The sequence below is a fragment of the Globicephala melas genome, chromosome 14 (assembly GCF_963455315.2).
Source record: "Globicephala melas chromosome 14, mGloMel1.2, whole genome shotgun sequence".
Classification (NCBI taxonomy): Eukaryota; Metazoa; Chordata; class Mammalia; order Artiodactyla; family Delphinidae; genus Globicephala; species Globicephala melas.
Genome location: NC_083327.1, coordinates 16,526,811 through 16,550,857, shown reverse-complemented (window position 1 = coordinate 16,550,857; position 24,047 = coordinate 16,526,811). Strand labels below are relative to the sequence as shown.

At 35.7% G+C, this 24,047-nt stretch overlaps 1 protein-coding gene across 4 annotated transcripts in view; it reads left to right on the top strand.

The window, feature by feature from the left end:
• Positions 1-24,047, top strand: part of IBTK (inhibitor of Bruton tyrosine kinase) — a 101,003-nt gene that overhangs the window by 70,750 nt on the left and 6,206 nt on the right. For all 4 annotated transcript variants that reach the window (XM_060283296.1, XM_030859376.2, XM_030859377.2 and 1 more), the window contains exons 26-27: positions 11,940-12,089; positions 23,206-23,338. In XM_060283296.1, the coding sequence (XP_060139279.1) occupies positions 11,940-12,089; positions 23,206-23,338 (283 nt within the window). The remainder of the gene's footprint in view (positions 1-11,939; positions 12,090-23,205; positions 23,339-24,047) is intronic.

Genomic DNA, 24,047 nt, shown 5'->3' with positions numbered 1-24,047 from the left:
AGGGGCCACTCTTCATCGCGGTGCGCGGGCCTCTCACTGTCACGGCCTCTCCCGTTGCAGAACACAGGCTCCAGACGCGCAGGCTCAGTAGTTGTGGCTCACGGGCTTAGTTGCTCAGCAGCATGTGGGATCTTCCTGGACCAGGGCTCTAACCCGTGTCCCCTGCATTGGCAGGCAGATTCTTAACCACCGCGCCACCAGGGAAGCCCAAGTAGAATGTTTTAATTCATTGGTATTTGTTGTGTGCCTTCTACATGCAAGGCACTGTTCTAGTTTCTGATGATAAGGCAATATATACAAAACTGATTTAATCACTGCCTCTGTAGGGTTTATGGAGTAGCTGTTATAATATATATTTTTTTAATATAAATCTATTTTATTTATTTACTTTAAAAATTTTTTTGGCTGTGTTGGGTCCTCATCGCTGCGCCCGGGCTTTCTCTAGTTGTGGTGAGCAGGGGCTACTCTTTGTTGCGGTGTGTGGGCTTCTCATTGCAGTGGCTTCTCTTGTTGCGGAGCTCAGGCTCTAGGTGCATGGGCTTCAGTAGTTGTGGCGTGCGGGCTCAGTAGTTGTGCCTCTTGGGCTCTAGAGCGCAGGCTCAGTAGTTGTGGTGCACGGGCTTAGTTGTTCTGTGGCATGTGGGATCCTCCCGGACCAGGGCTCGAACCCGTGTCCCCTGCCTTGGCAGGCAGATTCTTAACCACTGCGCCACCAGGGAAGTCCCCTGTTACAATACTGAGTTATGTTTTCCCTAAACAAAAGTATGGAAAAGACAAAAAAAAAAGTTCTTTGACTAGCTCTCAAGATACTAAATATATCTCAATTTGAGAGAATTAGCTAAGCACATGAGGAAGCTTTGGGCTTATTAGTAAATACAGTTTTAGCCCTGCCATCAACCAGTTTCCTTATTTAAAAGCAAAAAGTAAATGAACAAAAGAAGGAACAAAACAATGATCACTCAAGTTAGGAAATCCAACTACTGGACAAATACTCTTGGTTTAGCATCTATTTCAAACATAGGAGTTCTTTCCAGCCCCAATAAAATAATTTTTAAATCAAAACACATAGTTTAAAAAATTTAATAGTATGGTAATACTTCAAGGCTTCTTATCATGAAAGATAGCAGTTGCCTGCCCTGCCCCAAACTTTCTTTTTTATGACTGGTTAATTAAGATTCACAACAGAGTCATATTGTGAAGATGATTTTATTTCTTTTTTTTACACTATTCTATTTTTTCCCTAGAATAACTAATTCAGTCAGTTTTCCTGTACTGCCTATGTACTCATCACTAATTTTCCCCCCAAAACTCTCTAAAACATACCTCTCTCTCTCCATTATGATGAAACATACCAGGTAATTTATTACTTTTGTTTTTTATTGAAGGCATCTCTCTCTCTCTTTTTTTTTTTTTGCGGTATGTGGGCCTCTCACTGTTGTGGCCTCTCCTGTTGCGGAGCACAGGCTCCGGACGCGCAGGCTCAGCGGCCATGGCTCATGGGCCCAGCCTCTCCGCGGCATGTGGGATCCTCCCGGACCGGGGCACGAACCTGTGTCCCTTGCATCGGCAGGCGGACTCTCAACCACTGCGCCACCAGGGAAGCCCTGGAGGCATCTTCATTAGAACTCTTGACTTCTCTGGTCTGAACTAGGCCTTTTCCAGGCCTGCTTAGTATCTGTGATCTTGAGACTTCTCTTAACTGTCATCCTGGGAATTTCTTTTTCTTCCCTCTGGTGTTTGATCCCCAGTTTCCTAAATCCTGTTTTTCTATTTCTTGGTTTACTCTTTGTTTTGATGTAGCACAATCTACATCAAAACCAGTGGTTTTCTGAGAAAAGATGTATAGGACATACATTTTTGGAGCTCTTATATCTTTGAAAATGTTTCTATTCTCACCATTCTTGACTGATAGATTGGAACAGAATTCTGAGTTGGAAATCATTTGTAGAGTTCCTTTTTCTTATTGCTGTTGTGAAGTCTAATGCCATTCCAATTCCTTACTCTTGCTATGTTTACCAGTTTCCTCCCTCTCCCCCTCCTCCCTTTTTCTTTTCTTTTTTTTTTTTAAATTAATTTGGCTGCATTGTGTCTTAGTTGCAGCATGCAGGCTCCTCCTTGAGGCGCGTGGGCTCTCTAGCTGTGGCACAGGCTCCAGAGCACATGGGCTCAGTTGCCCCGGGGCATGTGGAAATCTTAGTTACCCAACCAGGGATCCAACCTGCGTCCCCTGCATTGGAAGGAGGACTCTTAAACCATTGGACCACCAAGGAAGTCCCCCCCGCTTCCCTTTTTCTTTATCTCTAGCATTCTAAAATTTCAGAGTGATGTGCCTTGACGTGGGTTCCCTTTTTATAGATTATGCTGGGTACTTGATGGGCTCTTTTAATTGGGAAAAGCATGTCTTTAAGTTCTAGGAACATCTTGTACTCTATTTGATACTTTCTTCTGTACTGTTTTCTCTAGAAATCACATTAGTTGGATATGGCTCTTCCTGGATTTCCCTAATTTTCTTACTTTTGCTCTTCTAATGTTCATATAATTATTTTCCTATTCTAAATACTTTCTGGAACATTTCCCAGACTTTATCTTACAACCCTTCTACTGAATGTTTTAATTTAACTATTAAAATCTTTAATTGCCAAGAGCTTTCTTATTTGCCGATAGTGCCCTTTTATTAGTATCCTGTTCAATATTCAACTGTTAAAGATACCTGTACTCTATAAACTTTTTCACTCTTTTATATCCAACAGAAATATATGTACGTGTGCACCAGGCAACACGTATCAGAATGTTTGTATCATCCTTATTTGTAAAAGCCAAAAACTGTAAACAACCTAAACGTCTATAGCAGTAAATGGATAAATTATAGTTTATTAGTATAGTAGAGTACTACACAATGATGAAAATGAATTATGACTAAATATAACTGTGTGAATGAATTTCATCAATGTAATATTGAGCAAAAGAAGCCAATCAGAAAAAAAGACCCTATATGATTCCATTTATAAAAGTTAAAAAATAGTCATTGATTTACATTGATGTGTATTCACTCTTTTTTCATGTATGTTTTAGTTACGTTTTGTTTTATTTGGTGGATTGTTTTAAGTTCTGGTTGGAATCTGTGTGCCTGTGTGGGACAGGTTGACTGATGGGTGCGACTGTAGGGTGACCCAGCGGTACCCTTAGAGGACCCCCGCACCATTGTCTCCTTGTTTTTTCTCCTTGGTCTGTCATTTTCTCAAAGGAGAAGCCTTTTAATTTTTGTATTTGGTTGCCAGCCTTCTGGAAGCTGATCAGGGTGAGGCAGTTAGGCCTGGGACTGAGGTTCTCACAATTTGGTCTAGATTCTCAAGTATCTCATCATTTAGTATATAGATTTTAAACACAGCAGTTTAGTCCTACCTGCCTCTGTATACTGGTGATTTTCAATCAAATCCTCCTGCTACCAAGGTGAAGGAAGTACAGTCATCTGATCACGTGGAGATAGGGAGGGCATCTGGCATTCTCTGCCACTCCGCAAGTAAACCTTGAGCCAGTATTCCTGTTTTCATCTGCATGACTACTTCAGGATTTGATACTTAAGATGTCTCCAACGTAGGAGACTTTTCAGGGTTCCGAGCTTCACACTCTACCCCCACTCCACTTGATGACAGGTTTTCTTTATTTCTACTATATCAAGGTTCATTCTGGCCCTGTTCTGTCCTCCAATAGAGTATTATTACTTTTAGTCTGCCATTGTCTTAATGCCTTATTCTTTTGCCTGTGTGGGTTTATGCCTTTCTGATTATTCTCTAGTTCACTTAACATGGGATTTTAGAGGAAAGGATTAGAGTAATCATTTATCTGAAACTTCAGACTTTGATTTTCAGGTTTAGGAAAAAATTTTCCCTAGTCATTATTAGCAATATGAACTCAGACTCCTACGTTGAAGAGACTGTCTAAATTTCAAAAGAAATATATTATGGCATATTAAGGAGAATTCTAGGAATGTGGGAGGAAGAATGCCATAAAATTTGGCCAAAAATATAATCAGGGTATTTTTCTTTGAAAAGTAATTTGGTGACTGAATTATAAGTGATGTTTATTATATATTTAGTTGATGAAAATGCGACTGGAAAATCTAAATACAAACAAATGAATAATGGATCTTATGTATTTTACGGAACCAAAGAAATTTATCTAACTGACCAATTATAGGTAATTTATTCTGAATTTTTATAAAAGTGAGAGATATCTGAATTGTCATAAAATCAATCATTTATACCCTTTTTATGACTTTATGAGACCAAATTTTTGGTATCTGAAGGATCTTTTAAAGTTCATTTCTGCTAAATTCTTCTGAATTTATGTACTGCTTAAGTTATTAAATAAATAGTGGGCTGAGTTAGTAGAATATATGTATGTAAGATATATATGTCAATAAATGTACATAATTATACATATTTAAGTATATATGTATATAATATATGCATATAAATTAATGACAGGGATCAGAAAACATGTGTTAGAAGTTTTTTTTAAAAAATATTTCTATTTATTTATTTATTTGGCTGTGCCAGGTCTTAGTTGTGGCTCGCGGGCTGCTTAGTTGTGGCTTGCGAACTCTTAGTTGTGGGCATGCATGCATGTGGGATCTAGTTCCCTGACCAGGGATTGAACCCGGGCTCCCTGCATTGGGAGCATGGAGTCTTAACCACTGCACCACCAGGGAAGTCCCTTGTTATAACTTTTAAGAACATATTTATGTAAAATGGTTGATGTTTGGTATTCTTGAATTATGATGTATATTTAGTATAAATGGAAATAGTCATTTTTAGGTTGTTGAATTTTCTTTCTTGAATTCTTAGAAGGCTGCAGGTTTAGTATATCACTTCATTTTTAATCCGTTACACATAGGTTGTAAATACATGTGGTATATGCTTAAAGAAATAAAATAGTAATAGATTTGTTTTCCTGAGAATATCTCTTGTAAATATTGGTTTATAGAAAATTGGTAGAATTTAAACTTTGCCCAGCTTTGAAAAAAGTAGAAAATTAATCTGAAATTAGCATTTTAATCTGACTTACAGATTGTATTTATGGAATATATTCATTACTGTAGTGATTTATCTTTTTTTAAATACTTCTCAAAGGGACATCTTCATCATCCTGATGAATCATCTAATGCGATTTTATTTATTTACTAGAAGGTGTTTTTATACTGTGTTTATCTTAATAATGAGGTTAATGTGCCGCAGTTCATTAGCAAATCACACATTAGCCCTCTAAGTCTGCTCCTGGTCGTGGTAAGGAATTTTACTTAATTTGTTCACACAATAACTGGTTTTTGCATTACAATGAAGTTCTCTAACCAGTTGACTTTTAAATCTAATGTGAAAACGCCAAGTGTACATGGGAGTTGGTCACTTTTCATTATCCTTTATTTTACTTGGAGAAATAATACATTTCTCACCAGTCATCTTGAGTGGAAGAATGCACAATCTTTGTGGCCTGGCTTGATGTATGAATGTAAATTCTCCAAATTCCATTTAGAGCTAACCTATAAATTATAAACTAATTTCAATTATTTAACTTTTTAGAGCTAGAAATTTTATTCATTAAAGCAAAAATTTCATGGCTGCTTTAGTTGAGGAACAAAATCTTGATTAATTTTTTATGTGGCTACAGATGCTTCTTCATTAAGTTTCTCTGGCTGCTAAAATGGAAAAGAGCCAGAACCTTTGAGTTAGGAAAGTAAAATCGTTGGAAATCAGACACTGTTTCAAAGTATGGCATGATCAGTGGAAAGAATAACAGAACTCATTTAAAGAAGTCTGCATAAGACATTTTATAGGTAACCACTATGCATGGTTAATGAACATGTGAGTTTAAGATATCTTGTAAGCATTGTTACCTATATTTATTCTTAAGGAGATGTTATCCTAAGTAGCCATTAAAGAAATAAAAATTTTTAGTGTGTATATTATTTACCACATCTAGAAGCTCCCAAATTACCACGAAGATGAATCTGACACCGTGTGGTTCTTACACAGATCATTGTGAAGCTTCTGTATTTAGAGACATGAATTACTTACAAAAGACATTCAGCAGATTTTTTTGGCAGAGTATTCGCCAGCAGTGTTCCCTAATGACTGATGAGACACTGTACTTTCCACCATAGATACGTTGTTTGCCAGTAGAAACCTTCAGGTATGTGTGTTTTCGGCAGGAGCAGAAAGGAGTTGGTAAGGAAACGGAGAGTGGTTCTTTGTATTTAATTTTTCAGTGTTCTGCATATGTATGTGCTTTGGAGAAAATTTTGTGGTAAAGTCAGGTAAGCTCCTTTTGAAGAAATATCTTTTATGTGAATACTTTAGTAGGTCATGTTTCTGATAAATCTGTAAAGAAAATTTCCTTTCTATGATTTAAGATTTTACATAGGGGAAATGATTTTTAAATGTGGACACAGTAGTCGAGTATAGTGATCTTAATATAGTGATCTCCTGGGTTCTGGAGTGAGCCTTGCCTGAGCTTGACATTGTGAATCTGTTAACCTGGTAGCAGTGTGAATTCAGATAAGTTATCAGAAGGCCTTGCTAATTTTTTATGGGGAACCCCAAATAGTTTATGAATTTAACCTGGGTTTGGATTTTATGGTTTCTTCAAAGTATGAATTTAACTTTTTGGGGAATTAACTGGTTAGCATTGTGTTCACTTCGTTTTCTGAGTAAATAAAATAGAAGAAATATTAGAATAGGAAATTGCTTATGTTGTTACTCATAATTTTGACTTATTAAGGATTTCTGAAAATGATGCTAAGGTTACAGTGTAGTTCTAGTATACAAAATCATAGCTAAAGGTTACATTTCTGAATCAGTTTTTCTAAGTTAGACTTTAGGAAGGAAAGACATTATGCCTATGAACTGACTATATTTCTTCATGTCAGAATTTCTGTGTTCTCATTGTCTTCTTTTTCTCTTAAAATAAGTTAGTTTTGTTAAATGCTGTGAAAATTGTGGACAGTAACAGACTTGACATAGCATTTCTATGTATCAGGTACTGTTTAAGTATTTTACCATAGGTTAACATTTGATCCTCACAACAACCATTATAAGGAAGGAGATGGTATCAGCATCTCCATGTTACTGATGAGGAAACTGAAGCTCAGAGGTTAGTATCTCCCCAAGGTCAAAGCTGGTATGTGACAGAGCCAAGATTTGAACCTACAACAGTAGCAGCCGCAGAGCCTGTGTGCCTGACCCTGACTACTACCCTGCAAATCCTTTTTACATTTTGGATTGCAGTAAAACATTGTTGAATAAAAAGATTCTAATACCATAGCAATCTGAGCATGAAATCTTTGGAAGCTAAATTAATCTGTAAAGGTGATTTTTAATTTGTATACTGTTTTCTGGTAGATATTCTAAAGTGCATTCCACTCAACTAATTCGCAAAGTACTACACCTATACTGGGTGTGATTCGTTTTGTGTATTTTTGATTATTTAGATCAACTTAATTTTTATTTCCTCTATGTTCTCCATGTAAAATTAGATTTAAATTTTAAATTACTTTTTATTGAAACATAATGTATACACTTCGGAGTGCAGTTATCATAAGTGTGTAGGTTGTTGTATTTTCACAAACTGAACACGTCTTGTGCAACCAGCACTCAAATCAAGAAGTAACACTAACAGCAAGTCCCCTCCCCCAGTCCACTATCCTGACTTCTACTTCCATAGAGTAATCTCCCCTTTTTAATACACACACACACACACACACACACAGAATCATTATTGTTTCTAGCTTCTTTTGCTCAGCATTATATTTATGAAATTCATATTTTGATGAGTACTAATATTCCATTGTGTAAATATACTTACTTTACTCATTCAGTTCTTGCTGGCATTTTAGTAGCTTTGTTGTTTTACTGTTGTTAGGGTTAGTGCTGCTGTAGATATTCTAGTTCACGTCTTTGTTGAACATATTTGCATTTTTGTTGCATATATAACTAGGAATAAAATTACCGGGTTGTAGGATATGCATATATTCATTTCTAGTAGATACCACTAAACACTCCCACTAGTGGTATGTGAGTTGACCTTTTTCCACTTCCTTTCCATAAAAAATTGTTTTATTCAGAAGGAGTGCAGATTTCATTGTGTATTCTGTTTTTTTGAAATAACTTTACCGAGGTATAATTTACATAAAGTAAAATGCAGTAATTTCAAGTGTATAGTGGGAGTTTTGACAAATGTACCACCTGTGTAATCACCACTCCAATTAAGAAAAATATTTCCACCATCCCACTATTTTTTCTCAACCAAACCTCACCCTCTACCCATGCCCCCGGCTACCACTGATGAAATTTCTATCACTGTAGCTTAGTTTTTGCCTGTTCTGGAACTTCTTATAAATGGCATCTAAGTACAGTATGCTCTCTTTTGTGTCTGGCTTCCTTCATTCAACATAAAGGAGCTTCATCCATGTTGTTCCATGTATCAGTAAATTTCTTCCTTTCTTATTGTTGAGAAATACTGAGTTTATTTTTATGAAAAAAGTTATTTATGTACAAATCTTATATTATTTCTCTTGAGTAAATGCTTAGGATTGGAATTGCTGGTTTGTATGTTAAGTGAATGTTTGACTTCCTAGGAAAAGTACCAAACAGTTTTCCAAAATGGTCATGCCATTGGACATTCCTACTAGTAGCATGTAAGAGTTCCCATTATTCCACATCCTTTCCAACACTTTGTATATTTAATCTTTTTAATTTTAGGTCTTCTAGTAGGTGTGGTTTATTTTGTATTTCTCAGGGGCTTATTGGCTATTTTCATATCTCTGAAATGTCTTTTCAGATCTTTTGCCTTTTATTGGGGCTATTTTGTTAATCTAGAATTCTGAGAGTCTGTATTCTGAAAATAAGGATGTTTTTGGATAAGTTTTGTGGATATTATCTCCCAGTCTGTATTTTGGTTTTTCATTTCTTAATAACATTGTCTTTGTAGGAGCAGAAGTTTTTAATTTTGGTAAAACCCATTGCATCCATTTTTTTGTTTGTTTTCATTGAAAGTTAGGGCTTTTTATGTCTTTGACTAAGGTTACAAAATTTTTTTGTTTTGATTTAGATGTTTCCTAAGTTTAGCTTTTGTGATTTTTCTTTTTATACGTGGGTAAGGTAGAGATCAAGGTTTTTGTCTCATACAGATATCTAGTTGTTCCAGCACAATTTGTTGAAAAGATTGTTCTTGCTCCATTTTATTACTTCGCACTTTTGCTGAAAGTCAGTTGACCATGATGTGTGTGGGGGTCTAATTCTGGACTCTACTCAGTTCCGTTTGACCTATATGTATGTGCTTTTGATGATAGCTTTTATAAGTGTTGAAATCAGATAGTATAATTTCTCTGATTTTGTTTTTTTCAAAATTATTTTTTCTATTTTTAGTTTTGACCATGTTTAAATAAATCTTAGATTTGGCTTGTCAAAAAAAAAAATGCCTACTGGGATTTTGTTGGGTGTTGCTTTGACTCTGTAGATAAATTGAAGAGTATTGACAGGTTACCAGTATTGGGTCATTGAGTCCCCTAAGAATGAACATGGTATCCTTTAGATTCTCTTTAAAATCTCTCAGCAGTCTTTTATAGTTTTAAATATATGTATCATGTCCATCCATGTTTTGTTAATTGTATCCCTAAGTATTTAATTTTTTTGATGTGTCCATTGACTGGATCATAGAACTTTTCCGTAGAATTTTTCTCCTTTATCCTGTTAATGTGATGAATTATGTTAATTTTTTTTTTGAGTGTTAGAACACTGTTAGAACACCTTGCATTAAATAAAGCCCACTTGGTCATTGTTTATATTACATTTTTAGTAAATTGATGAGCATTACCATTATCCCAGAAAATTTCCTTCAAAAAATTCTTTTTTTATCTTTGCCCCCCTCTCACCCCAGTGTCAACCATTGTTGTGGTTTTTCTTTTTTGACTATAGTTGAGTTTTGCCTGTTCTAGAAGTTTATGTAATTAGAGTGAAACATAATATACTTTTGTGTCTGGCTTCTTTCACTCAGCATGTTTTTCAGATTTATTTGGATTGTGTATACCAATAGTTTATTCCTTTTTATTACTCAGTAGTATTCCAAGGTATGAATATACTTGTGTTTACTCCTGTTGATTGATGGACACCTGGACTCTTTCCAGTTTTTGGCTCTTAAGAATAAAGGTGCTCTGACCATTCTTGTTTAGTCCTTTTTGTAGACATGTATTTTAACTTCTCTTGGGTAAACACTAGGGAGTAGAATTGCTGGATTTTACAGAAAATGCATGTTTACTTTTTTATAAAAACTGCCAGATCTTTTCCACAGCATTTGTATCATTTTATCCTCCCAGCAAAATTTATGAGACTGTTGGCTGTTTCACATCCTTGCCAACATTTGGTATTGTCAGTTAATTTTACCTGTTTGGGTGGGCGTGTAGTGGTTTCTCCTTGCGGTTTTGTGTTTCCCTCATGAGTAATGAGCACACTTTTTCACGTGCTTATTGACCAATTAACATCTCTTCCTCTGTGAAGTGTCTATTCAGATCCTTTCTGCATGCCTTTTGAAATTGCCTTGTCTTCTGTATTTGTCTTTTTTTTAGTTCTAGGATTTCCTGTTTTTTTTTTTTTTTTTGGCTGCGTTCGGTCTTCATCTAGTTGTGGCGAGCAGGGCCTACTCTTCGTTGTGGTGCGTGGGCTTCGCATTGCGGTGGCTTCTGTTGTTGTGGAGCACGGCCTCTAGGTGCGTGGGCTTCAGTAGTTGCAGCACACCTTCCCTGGAGCATGCGGGCTTCAGTAGTTGTTGTGTGTGGGCTCAGTAGTTGCAGCATGCGGGCTCTAGTGTGCACGGGCTTCAGTGTTGTGGTGAGCAGGCTCAGAGTTGTGGCTCACGGGCTCCAGAGCACAGGCTCAGTAGTTGTGGTGCACGGGCTTAGTTGCTCCGAGGCACGTGGGATCTGCCCAGACCAGGGCTTGAACCCATGTCCCCTGTGTTGGTAGGTGGATTCCTAACCACTGCACCACCAGGGAAGTCCTTAGGATTTCTTTTTAGAGTCTGGGTAGAAGTCCTTTGCCAGATGTATGTTTTACAAATATTTTCTGTTTTCTTAACGATATCTTCTGATGAACAGAAGTTTTTAATTAAGTCTAATTTATCATTTCTTGATTTGACGGTTATTGCTGTTTATGTCCTAAGAAACCTTTGCTTACCACTGAGTTATGAAGATAGTCTTCTGTTTTCTTCCAGGATATTTAGCTTTTATGTTTGTTAGTTCTGTAATTCATCTTGAAATAATTTTGGGGTATGGTATGAAGTAAAGGTCAAGGTTTTTTTTCCTTCTGTAAACCATTTGTATATTATAGAAAACATTCTTCCCACCGGGTTGCTTTGGCAGTTCTGTTATTGAAAGTAAAATGACTGTCTACATGAGGGTCTAGTACTGGGTTCTCTAATCTGTTCCATTGATCAGTTAATCCTTACTACCCCACTGTCTTGATTACTGTACCTTGTTTTATCTTCTTCCAGTTTTGTATCTCTTTTTTACAACAATGTTGGCTAATCTAGGTTTTTGTTTTGTTAATTTCTACAATAAAAAGCTGGTGGGATTAATAAAATTTTTTAAAGAGGTATATAGGTCTATACAGATTTTCTTATTATTCTGACCATATTTTTTGTTGTTACCTGAGGCATAGTTATAATAGCTGTTTTACTTCACCATCTGGGTTATCACCAGTGTTGGTCTCCATTGTTTTTTCTTATCACACAGTTTTGATTAGTCTACAATTGACAGCAAGAATCCAACATCACATTGAAAACTGTAATTATATCATTGTAAAATTTTTGGTATATATTCTCTCCATATCCCCTTCTCACTTCCAGCAAAAATGAGTGTTTTTTACATGATCTCTATTGTTTTTTCACAGGGCATCTTCTCTACATTCAGTTTCATCCAAGTCATTCCGGGATTTCTTACTAGAAGAAAAAAAATCTACTACTGGCCAAAGCTCAGGAGACAATGTCAAAAAAGTTTGTTTTAAAGGAATTGAAAGTTCCCAGGCTGCAAAAGTTGTAAGGTAATAATCATTTTCCTACCTTAAAATGTGCTGTGGTGGTTCTATATCCTTAAATAATCTTTAAAGGTAGATTTTTTATACATTCTTTTACATTCAAAATTAACGTATTTTTTTTAAGATAGATAATTTTGGTATAATTGGCTTGCAGTAAATTGTATATATTTAAAGTATACAGTTTGACGAAGTCTGTCATACGCATACCCTCGTGCAACCATCATCACCAGCTATTGAAGTCAGTGCATAGATCCATCATTCTCAGAAGTTTCTTCATGCCCCTCTGTAGTCCTTCCTTCTCTGTCCTGTCTCCTTGCAGCTACTAACCTGTTTCTGTTATTATAGACTAGCACTGATATTCTGTAGTTTTATATCAATAGAATCATTTAGCATGTGCTTTTATAAAAATCTTTTACTTAGCATACATTTTGAGATTCATCCAAGTTGTTATGTGTATCAGTAGTTCATTCCATTTTATTGCTGAATAGTATATTTCTTTGTTTGGCTATGAACCCACCTGTTTATTTGCATCTGTTGAGTGACTTGGGCATTTCCAGCTTTTTCTCTCGCTATTTTTGATACTAATTTTAAAATACATTGGACTTCAACAAAGATGTTTCATATTATAAATGCCTACATGAACCATGAAAATCTAAACACAGTTTCACCATGATCCGTAAATTCTCTTAATTATTATTCAAAAAGGAACCAAACATTCTTGGGGCATCAGATAGTTTTTTCTTCCAACATTGGCGTATGTTTCAAGTTGGTTAACTAAATGGAGGGTTTTTTTTCCTACTTCTGCTAATATGACATCTCCCAAATAATATACTCCCTAGAGTGTTTCAGGGAGTGTTTGTTTAATTACAAAATGATTAAAAATGTTAGTTGTGACCAGATTAATAATTTTTTCATAATAATTTTTCACTGTCAAACCTCTTTTTTTCCTCCCTAAACGCTTTTTAAAAATCAAATCTCATGTCCAATTATTTTATCAAACAGGTAATATAAACTTCTCTGATTGAAGTGAGGAGAGGGGTCTGGGAATCAAACTAATTTAACCTCACCTTACCTACCTGTCCTGTAAGCAGCTCCTGAGGAACTGTCGGAATCTTCCAAGAACCTTGGACTGCTGGTTTAGATGAACTGTTTAAACATAGTTCTATTTTTGATTTTGTGACTGGCTTTCCTATGTACATTTACAGACAAAGTTCTTGAGCCACATACTTACAGTACAGAAAATCAGAGAGAGATTACAAAGGACCTGAAGAAGTCATCTGGTCTATCTTCCTAACTTTTCAAATACTTTTGAGCAGTGTAATGCTTTTTAGCAGTGTAATGCTATTTTAAAATAAAAATCTTAAATGGAACCCTAACACACAAAACAGATAGATAAACCTTTTTACATAATGTTTACTTAGGATATTAAGGCTCTTTTGATAGGCTCATAAATACAAATTGGATGCAATGTAAGACGCTGTCTTAATGTTGACAAATATTTATTAGCTGTTCTGTATCAGACATTACACTAGGTACTAGAGTTACAGTGGTGAACTGTAACATAGCCCCTGCTCATGTAGAACTTAGTCCAAAAGAGAAGAGCAACCTTATTACAGAAATGATTAATTAAAAGAGTACAAGGCATTATGAAGAGCAAGTTTATCAGCCTCAATGTTCAATCTGTTTCTAATTTTGTCTAGTATTTATTTCAATTAGGATTTTCTTAATAAGTCATTATAAATGAGAACAAATCAGCTCCTTGGCATTCCATGTCCAAACTACATTCGAGTGCTCCTTGTATACATACACACACTTATCCATATATATTTTATATATATTTACTTCATTAAATGTAGCATTACATATGTATACACATCTCATGAGGTTTTTCTATTCAAAATTTTAATTAGAAAAACATTTTAATTGGTTATTTATCATCCTCTGTAATGACCCTACATCTATTATATTAAAAAAAATGAATAGTCTTCTGATAGAAGAAAAAATGTTAAGTTATATGATGAGTGTTGTCCTGTAGACCATGCTTTTAAATAGAAAGACATAACTTCTTTATTTTTCCTACTTCAAGACACACAAATCTGCCTCTATTTGTATTCATCTTATCTTCCTTTCTTGTTTTACAGTAGAAGAGTTATCCTTCCCATCTAAGGCTAGGATTTATACCTGTACCTTGTATCTTAACCCCTTTCCACTTCTGAAGGCTTCAACTATTTAAGTAGATTTTTTCCCCAGGTCTGGTTTTGAACATGCACAGGTCTCTCACACGTGGAATGGGTGGGGTAATCGATCCCCCACTTATCCCCCACACGTTTTCTAGCAATTGTCCTATTGTTACCAATTTCCTGTTTCCTTCACAGCCAGATTTCTCAAAAGAGCTGTCAGCACCCGCTCACTTCTCAATCACCCACTCCCTTCTCAGTCCATTCTGGCTTCCAATCCCATTACTAAACTGAAACAGTTCAGGCTAATAAGTTCAGCAGTGACCTCCATATTGCCAACACCATGGACTTTTTACATGACTCGTAGTACTTGAAGTTCACTTATAGGTCGTCTTGTCATTTCACTTATATTCTTTCTATGCTAATATTCCTGAGCTTCTATGTTATCAGCTATACTCTAAAGACTCAAAGTTAAACTGCCTGTCCACCTCTGTTATCTGAGCTTCACACTTAATTCTCCATCTGCCTTCTTGATGTCGCCATCCTATTTGGATGTTCAGAAATACCTTCAACTTTATGTCCGAAACCAAACTTAATGTTTTCCTCATAGCCTTATCATAAAACCAAAATCAAACAAAAACACAGACAAAACATAAAAGCAGCCTATTCTTGATTTCTCTTCCTCAGTAAATGTCATTTGCAAGTCTTTGACATGTCCATCTTCTTCAGCAATTTCCATTCTTTCAGCAGGACATGACAGTTTTATCTCTTAAGTATTTCTCAGATCGATGTATTAACCTCATCTCCACTGCCGTCACCCTCATTCAGACTACTGTGATCACCTGGGCCATCTGAGTAAGCCTCCTAACTGGTCTTGCCATAGCCTTTCTTCCTTCTCTACAATATGTTGAGCTAGTGTGTGTGGTGGTGGTTTTTTTTTTTAATGCAAATCTTAACCTCGTAGGATAAAAGCTAGCGTCTTATATGGCCTTCAAGGCCCACATAGTCTAGCCCCTGCCAGCCTCTTTAGCTTTATCTTTTAAATAAGATCTCTGTATTTTAGCCACCTTGGCCTTCTCTTAGTTTCTCAAATACCAGTTACTTCTTCCCACTTACTTACCCTTTGAATAGTCGACTCTCCTCCAATCTCTGTTCAGTCATATTTGAAGAAGTCTGACTTCTCTTATTCTCTTACTGGGTCAGTTTCCTGTTATATGTCTTTGTAGCGCTTCTCACTCATCACACTTAGCACAGTTAGAGTAGTCCCTCCTTATCTGCGGTTTTCCTTTCCGTGGTTCTGGTTACCCGTTGTCAACTGTAGTCTGAAAATATTAAATGGAAAATTCCAGAAATAAACAATTTTTAAGTTTTAAATTGTACGCTGTCTTGAGTAGTGTGATGAAATCTCTCGCCGTCCTGCTCCATCTTACCTGGGACGTGAATCATGCCTTTGTGCGGCATATCCTGCCCGTTAGTCACTTAGTAGCCACCTGCGTTATCAGATCGATTGTCAGGGTATCACAGTGCTTGTTCAGGTAACCTGTACTTTACTTAATAATGGCCCCAAAGCACAAGAGTAGTGATGTTGACAATTCGGATACGCCAAAGAGAAGCCATAAAGTGCTTCCTTTAAGTGAAAAAATTGAAAGTTCTCCACCTAATAAGGAGAGGAAAAAAACTGTATCCTTAGGTTGCTAAGATCTATGATACAAGTGAATCTTCTATCCATGACATTATGAAGAAGGAAAAAGAAATTCATGCCAGTTTTACTATCATACCTCAGAATGCAGAAGTTACGGCCACAGTGCGTAAGTTCCTAGTTAAGATGGAAAAGGCATATTTGTACAAGATATTTTGAAAGAGCGAGAGACCACATTCATATAACTTTTATTACAATATGTTATATTTGTTCTATTATTGTTGTAACTTTCTTACTGTGCCTAATTTATAAATGAAACTTATAAATGAAACTTTATCATAGGTATGTATGTATAGGAAAAACATGGTACGTATAGGGTTCAGTACTATCCGCAGTTTCAGGCATCCACTAGACTTGGAATGTATTCCTGTGGATAAGGGCGGAATTACTGTAAACTTACTATTGGTGTGATTCTTTGTTTAATGTTTTCAAATACAAGTATTTTAATGTCTCTATTTTTAGCTGTATGTTCAGTGAGAGCGAGGAAGATTGATCTTTGCTCATCACTGATTAGAATGTTTCCTAGCATGTGCTCAGTGAGCATCTGGTGAATGAGAAGAATAAATGAAACAAAATTTTAGCTGTTTCAAGTACCGTTTACTTCTAATGTAATGAGTTATGTTGTATGCCTTAGATGTATAAATGTTAAGGTATGAATGTTACGATTGTTTTTGTAATATTTTTACATTTTAAATATTGAATGTATTTTTTAAAATTTATTTTCTTTGGATATTTTTATTTGTCGTGGAACTTTAAAAATTTTAAGGATATGTGGTTTCATAGTTGATCGCTAGGGTGTGCTATAACATCAGGCTCTTAATTGTGAAAACTGGTATGTGCTGTTAGACTGCTTTGCAAATTTTAGTTAAAGGAGTGTGTGATAGTATCATGCTCTCTGATATATCATGCTCTCCATAGATTGGGTGTTTGGCAAGTGGAAGTTAATGTTTTAAATAGCTGTTTGTTATCATCTGATCACTGAGAAAGAAAACAGCTTGGGTTTCATTTTTAATTTTATCATAGAAAATATGTTATCATAGGAGAGCTTTTTTTAAAGGAAATAATAAAACGTAACAGATAAAGTAAAATATTAACTCAGCAAATTATGGGACACTAGATATACGTACAGTATTCTACTGGCCTCTTGGGTATATATAAAAGTATAATACACAGGCGCATCCTTAAATGTGTTTGAAATCAAGTTGGTAAGTCTATGCACACACGGAATTTAACTGACAGAGCAAGAATAAAATTGCAGTATAATATAACAGTGTTAGAGAAGTCCCAAAGCAATATATGACTAAGTGCTGCTGTATGAGTGGTTCAGAGAAGGAAAAATGACAGTGGGCTAGAGTTGTCTGGAAAAACTTCATTGAGGAGGAAAGACTTGAGTATTACGTTCATAAACACTTTTCCTATTCAGTCGCAAATATTTGATTGTTATATTTATGGCCATATGAATAGTGTTAGAAAAATATCGAACTATTTCATTGCTACTAGCTTTTGAACATAGGATGGGATTTTTAAAAGAAGAGAGGAGAAAGGGCAGTATAAACAGGAAATGGTGGGAATTAAAGCAAGAAGACAAGAATGCTTATGATTCTTTAGGGAATCAGGGTGGCAGGGATGGAGGGCTCATCCTAGGAAATTCCACAAATAATAAATTCTTGTTTTAATTGTAGGAAATGTGATATTTTTTCCCCCCAAGGCTAGGGAACTAGAAGAATGGCAGTGTTGTTACTTATTGATGTGAAAAGAAGGATAATGCAGTTTCTGTTTATCGTTACTTCTGTATTCTTTTTCATTTTAATGTGTTTTCTTTCATTTTCCTTTCACTTAAATACCTCCTTATGTAATTCTAGGCAGAAAATGTGATCTTGTGTTTCTAATTAGTAAGAAAAACTATATGTGAGACAAAATCATTATATCACTCTAATTTTAATATAAAATCTTTGTAAGTGGGATAATACAAAATTCTTTTTAAAAATAGTCAACTATGGGAGCAAAAAGTAATTTAGTTTTTCTCTAGAAGTCTAAATTTGGCAAGATTAATATTCTTCAGTTTGAACAAAAATCTTTGAAAGATTTTAGCCAGCCCTTTTATGATGGTTTTATTTTCAGAAGGCTAAATTTTATATGGATTATCTATTGGGATGTCTGTTTGTGTTGCAAATACCTAAGGCTTAATAATGCTGTTATTTATTGTTGGAAAGCTTATACTGTTTTTATATTTGTTTAGTCATAGCTCTGTTTTATTTAGCAATTTTGCTTCATTGTAAGATGAAATTTTGACAGACTTATAGCTGTTTAAGTAAATTTATAATTAATGAGATTATCCATAGGAAAATCATTAATGGAAAGAATTCTAACATCTTATGAAAACAGATTTAAGTCTAATGCTTACAGCAACCCTCTGTGAACCTTTCTGAAACGAGAACAGTAATGCCTATCGTATGTGAAAGTACTTTATGAATTATAGAATGTTACATAGATAAAGCTGTTATGCTTAAGCTCTGATTGTGTGGCTTTGATTTAACAAGGCCTATACAAGATACTTTAGTCCTTATATTCAGTTCTGTTTGCCAGTGACATCATTTTCAAAGATAGGGCTTATAGTTGCTGCTTCTTACTTAACAATTAAAAAATAACTGGTTCTACATGATTTTTGCATTTCTTTGAACGTGTCAAAACACTTTAGCTGATCCCTAGACACCAGGATGATTTTTGAGCACCAGTTTATCATTATCTGTTATGCTATAATTTATTGTCCTAGAAGGCCTCTAATCTCCAGCCCTGACTGACTGAAGGACCTTTCAAGGAATTTAACCAAGGGGATTTGCATAGAACATAGACTTTTCCCATTTATTTTATAGTCATTTTAGTTTAGATTCTCATCATCTCCTAACAGGTTTATCCCAACAGCTTTCTAGTTATCTCCTTGGCTTCATTTTTCTTCTGGCTGGAGTCCTTTACTTCATCCTGGAGATTCTCTTATTTTTTTTGGATGTCATAGGTCAGGTATCCGGCAGGATTCAAGTCATAGAACTTCATTAAAACTAAGAACCTAATAAGTAGCCATTTTCATTTCATTTTGTATTTCAGTACCCACATCTGGAAGGAAGAAGTTATTAGTAATTCGAAAGAATAAAGAATTTTTTTAAGAGAAACTCTGCTTTTATTCTGTCCCATATTTAAAATCCTTTGGCTTTCTGCTTCAGTTATTTATTCTCTAATTACTTTTTTTTTTTTACAAACAACTATGTTCCAGGTGTTTTGCTGGACACTGAGATACAAAGATGAAAGAAACAGAGTCCTGTACCTTGAGAGACTAGTCTAGCAGTTAAGACAGACGTGTGTGTGTGAAGTTTTAGAACAGTAACTGAAGTGCTTTGAAAAGAGGAAAGGTGATATTTGAACCAGTCCTTAAAGAATGAGAAGACATTTTTAATGGACTGTATTCTACACTACAGTGTATAGAAAATACACTGTATTCTGAGTGAAAAAGGCCTGGATTTGAGTTCTGTCCTTACCATTTCCCCAATTTGCGAGTCAGGCAAATTGTCGAATATTCTTTGAGTATTAGTTTCCTAATCAGTATAACGGAAATAATGCATGCTTTCTTCATGGAGTATTAGAAAGATTAAATGAGATAATGTAAATGAAAATACTCTCAGTGAATTTGCCCACTCACATCATTTCATTTTAACTTATTTCCCTCCTAATCTCTTAATCCAATCATTCAGTTTATTGAAGAGAACAACCTACCTTTACTTAAGCCAACAAAATCTTTTACTGTTCCATGTATTTGTATGACCAAAACCGTATCTCAATGCCACTCCTCTCAGCTTTAATGTCATTTCCTCAGTGAAGCCAACAGTTTATACCCTCCTCCATATTGTTAATTTCTCCTGTGAATCCATAGTACTTGGTACATATTGGTATAAATATTAATTATATACTCTCACATTGCTTTGTCATTCTTAAATACCTTTTAAAATCGCTTTTACTGTTAAATACCTTTTAAAATCGCTTTTACTGGAGTTTTTTTAGTGGAGGGGACTGAGTTTCAATCAGCCTGATTTTCAGTACCATAGTGCTGAAACAAACCCAATAAATGTGCATAAATGAATCAGGAAGTCAGTATTTTAGGCCCTGCTTGTTCACTTGCCCTTTGACTTTCTGTTGTTAAAACCCAGCTAGACCTAAATTTGCTTATTGCTGAAAAGAGGGCACTGGATTAATCTAGGTAATTTCTAGGTATCTTTCTAAGCATAGAATTCCACATTTAGGTCATGCTCTGTAGCTCCTTTGTTAATTTTTCTCCTTACAGGAATGCTTCTTACCCCCCCTCATTCTATAGCCCTTTTATTGTCTTCTCCATGGTTTTTATAGTCCTTATAGTCAGTCAGAAGACCTTTAAGTTTGTTTTCTTAAATTCTTTTCTGTTGTGTTATGTCATTTTATTGTTTCCTGATCTAGTTCGTGAGTTCTTAGAAGGCAGATTGTGTCTTAAGTTTCTGTCCTATCAGCCACATGTAACTCATGAAGTTAGAACACACCCTCTCACCATATACAAAAATAAACTCAAAATGGTTTAAAGACTTAAATATAAGACATGACAATAAAACCTCCTAGAAGAGAACATAGGCAAAACATTCTCTGACATAAATTGTACCAGTGTTTCCTTAGGTCAGTCTCCCAAGGCAATAGAAATAAAAACAAAAATAAACAAATGGGACCTAATCAAACTTACAAGCTTTTGCATAGCACAGGAAACCATTAAAAAAAAAAAAAAAGACAGCCCACAGAGTGGGAAAAAATATTTGCAAACTATGAGACTGACAGGGCTTAATTTCCAAAGTATACAAACAGCTCATACAACTCAACAACAAAACGACCTATCCAAAAATGGGCAGAAGACCTAAATAGACATTTCTCCAAAAAAGACATACAGATGGCCAATCGGTACATGAAAAGATGCTCAACATCACTAATTATTAGGGAAATGCAAATCAAAACTACAATGAGGTACCACCCTACACCAGTCAGAATGGCCATCATTAAAAGGTCTACAGATAAATGCTGGAGAGGATGTGGGGAAAAAAAGGGACCCTACTACACTATGGGTAGGAATGTAAACTGGTGCAGCCACTGTGGAAAACAGTATGGACATTCCTCAGAAAACTAAAAATAGAATTACATATGATCCAGCAATCCCACTCCTGGGCATATATCCAGACAAAACTATAATTCAGAAAGATACATGCACCCCCTAGTTTCATAGCAGTACTACTGTTCACAATGGCCAGCAACCTAAATGTCCACTGACAGATGAATGGATAAAGATGTGGAATATATAAACAATGGACAATTAGCCATAAAAAAGAATGAAATAATGCCATTTACAACAACATGGATGGACCTAGAGATTATCATACCAAGTGAAGTAAGCCCGAAAGACAAATACCATATGATGTCACTTATATGTGGACTCTAAATTATGACACAAATCTATGACACTGACATAGAGAACAGACTGGTGGTTGCCAAGGGGGAGGGGGTTGGGGAAAGGATGGAGTGGGAGGTTGGGTTTAGCAGATGTAAGCTATTGTAATATGGAATGGATAAACAACAAGCTCCTACAGTATAGCCCAGGGAACTATATTCAATGTCCTATGATAAACCATAATGGAAAAGAATATTTTAAAAAAAGGAAAATCAACTATACTTCAATAAAATAATTTTCTGTCCTATCTATAATCCTTAGAGTGTCAGAGTATTTACTGTATTTTTCTTTTTTCTTTTTTTTTTTTTGCGGTACGCGGGTCTCTCACTGCCGTGGCCTCTCCCGTTGCGGAGCACAGGCTCCGGACGCGCAGGCTCAGTGGCCATGGCTCACGGGCCCAGCCGCTCCGCAGCATGTGGGATCTTCCCGGACCGGGGCACGAACCCGTGTCCCCTGCATCGGCAGGCGGACTCTCAACCACTGCGCCACCAGGGAAGCCCTGTATTTTTCTTGCTTACAAAATTTAGACTATATATTATAGTCACAAAATTTGGCTGCTAATTATCTTGTTTCTGTATATTTTGAAGCTCAGTGCTAATTTGTCACTCTTATTCATAAATGTTACCAATATAAAACATTCTTCACAAAGTTGTCTGTATTTCCTAACATATGTTTGATTACAGTAAATTGGCTATATGAATATTATTAGAAAAAATAGACCATATTTTTTTGGGGGGGAATATAGTTGATTTACAGTGTTGTGTTAGTTTCAGGTGTACAGCAAAGTGAATCAGTTATACATATATCTACTCTTTCTTAGATTCTTTTCCCATATAGGCCATTACAGAGTACTGAGTAGAGTTCCCTGTGCTATACAGTAGGTCCTTATTAATTATCTGTTTTCTATATAGTAGTGTGTACATGTCAATCCCAGTCTCCCAATTTATTCCTCTGCCACCCCGTTTCCCCCTTGGTAACCGTAAGTCTGTTTTCTACATCTGTGTCTCTATTTCTGAAAAACAGACCATTTCTTGCAAGATCTTTCCCCATGGTATTTTATACACAATATTTTATAACTACCTACAGATTTTTTTGTTGTTCTTTACTTACAATTTCACAGGTAAGTCTGATTGCATATATTAATTTGTCTTCTGAGTCAGGGCCTTGCAATTCCTCCTCTGTATTTCTATTAATAAGCAATTTTACTAATGGTACTAGAAGCTTTAATCTTCAGTTTTTGTTTTGCAGATGTTCTACTCATGGTTCCCCAGGACCAGAAGGCAACCATAGGTGTACCACTTCTAGATAGGTAACCATAGGGGTACCACTTCTAGATAGTCCCAAGTAAGGTTAATTGATTAGCTTTGGGACCTCAAAGCTAGACTGCTTTTTAGCACTGAGAGAGAATATTAAGAAATTGGGAATAGTAGAATGTCTTATCTGAATACTTTCTGCTCCACAGTTTGAGTTACCTTTCTGTTTACTTATATAGCTTAGCTCCATTCCAGTTTTTGGTGTTTCCAAAGTTTTCTCTACAGCACCAATCCAAAGAAAATATTAGTTCTCCTTGTTTCTGTTTGTCACTTTGTCATTCTGTAAGTTGAATGCAAAAGCTTCCAGGTCCCCTTATATTATAGGTCACAAGGAAAAAACGTAACACTGTTAAAGAGTATTTCAGAGGAGATTTTGTGTGCAAAATTTGGCAAGATGAATGAAAACTCATAATTCCTGTTCTTTCAGTCCCTGGCTGTGTTCTTCACTGCCTGCTCCTTCCGTGCTAGCGCCAGTCACTTTTGCATCTATTGTAGAAGAAGAGATACAGCAGGAAGCAGCTCTTATCAGAAGTCGAGAAAAACCCTTGGCTTTGATTCAGGTAAATAACATGCTTATTTGGGTTTAATTTAGGGTAAGAACTATACTACATTTCATTCTTAGGTCTTAAGAAAATTCTCTTTGTTTGCTTTGCAGAGGTGCATGTATTTATCACATTAAAATGTGAGTGCAATGTAAAACAAAACTGAAGCATTCAGCAAGTATTAATTGAAGGTATTCAGGATAATTAATTTACAACTAATAAATTGTGCTAAAGCTAATATTTTTAGCACTGGTGATGCTTTGGACTGTTTTTGAAAGTGACCAGTAGAGAACTTGGCATTATCTAGCTCTACACCTGGATTCTGTATCAGTAAGAGTTCTTAGGTTGTAAGCCACAGACACCAAGTCAGGCTAACTTAAGGAGAAGAGAACTTTCTTGAGAGACACTGAGATTCCACAGACTTAGCTGAAAACCAGATAGCCAGGCTTAGGAAACACACAAGACTCACAGTTGTCCTAAAGAGCTTAAAGAACTAGACTTATACAACAACAGAAAGTATCTCACAGGATGAGCAATTGGAATGAATGGATTCCAACAGCCATCTTCAGTTTCTTTTTCCTTGCTCTAGATTAAAATCAAGGGAAGGTGGGTATCTGATTATTCTAACTCAGGCCTCAACCCTTCTCCTTTCGAAGGGGATAACAGGATACCTATTCCACTGTTTTGTATGCACAGAAAGTGGTAGTTCCACAAAAGGAAATTGGAA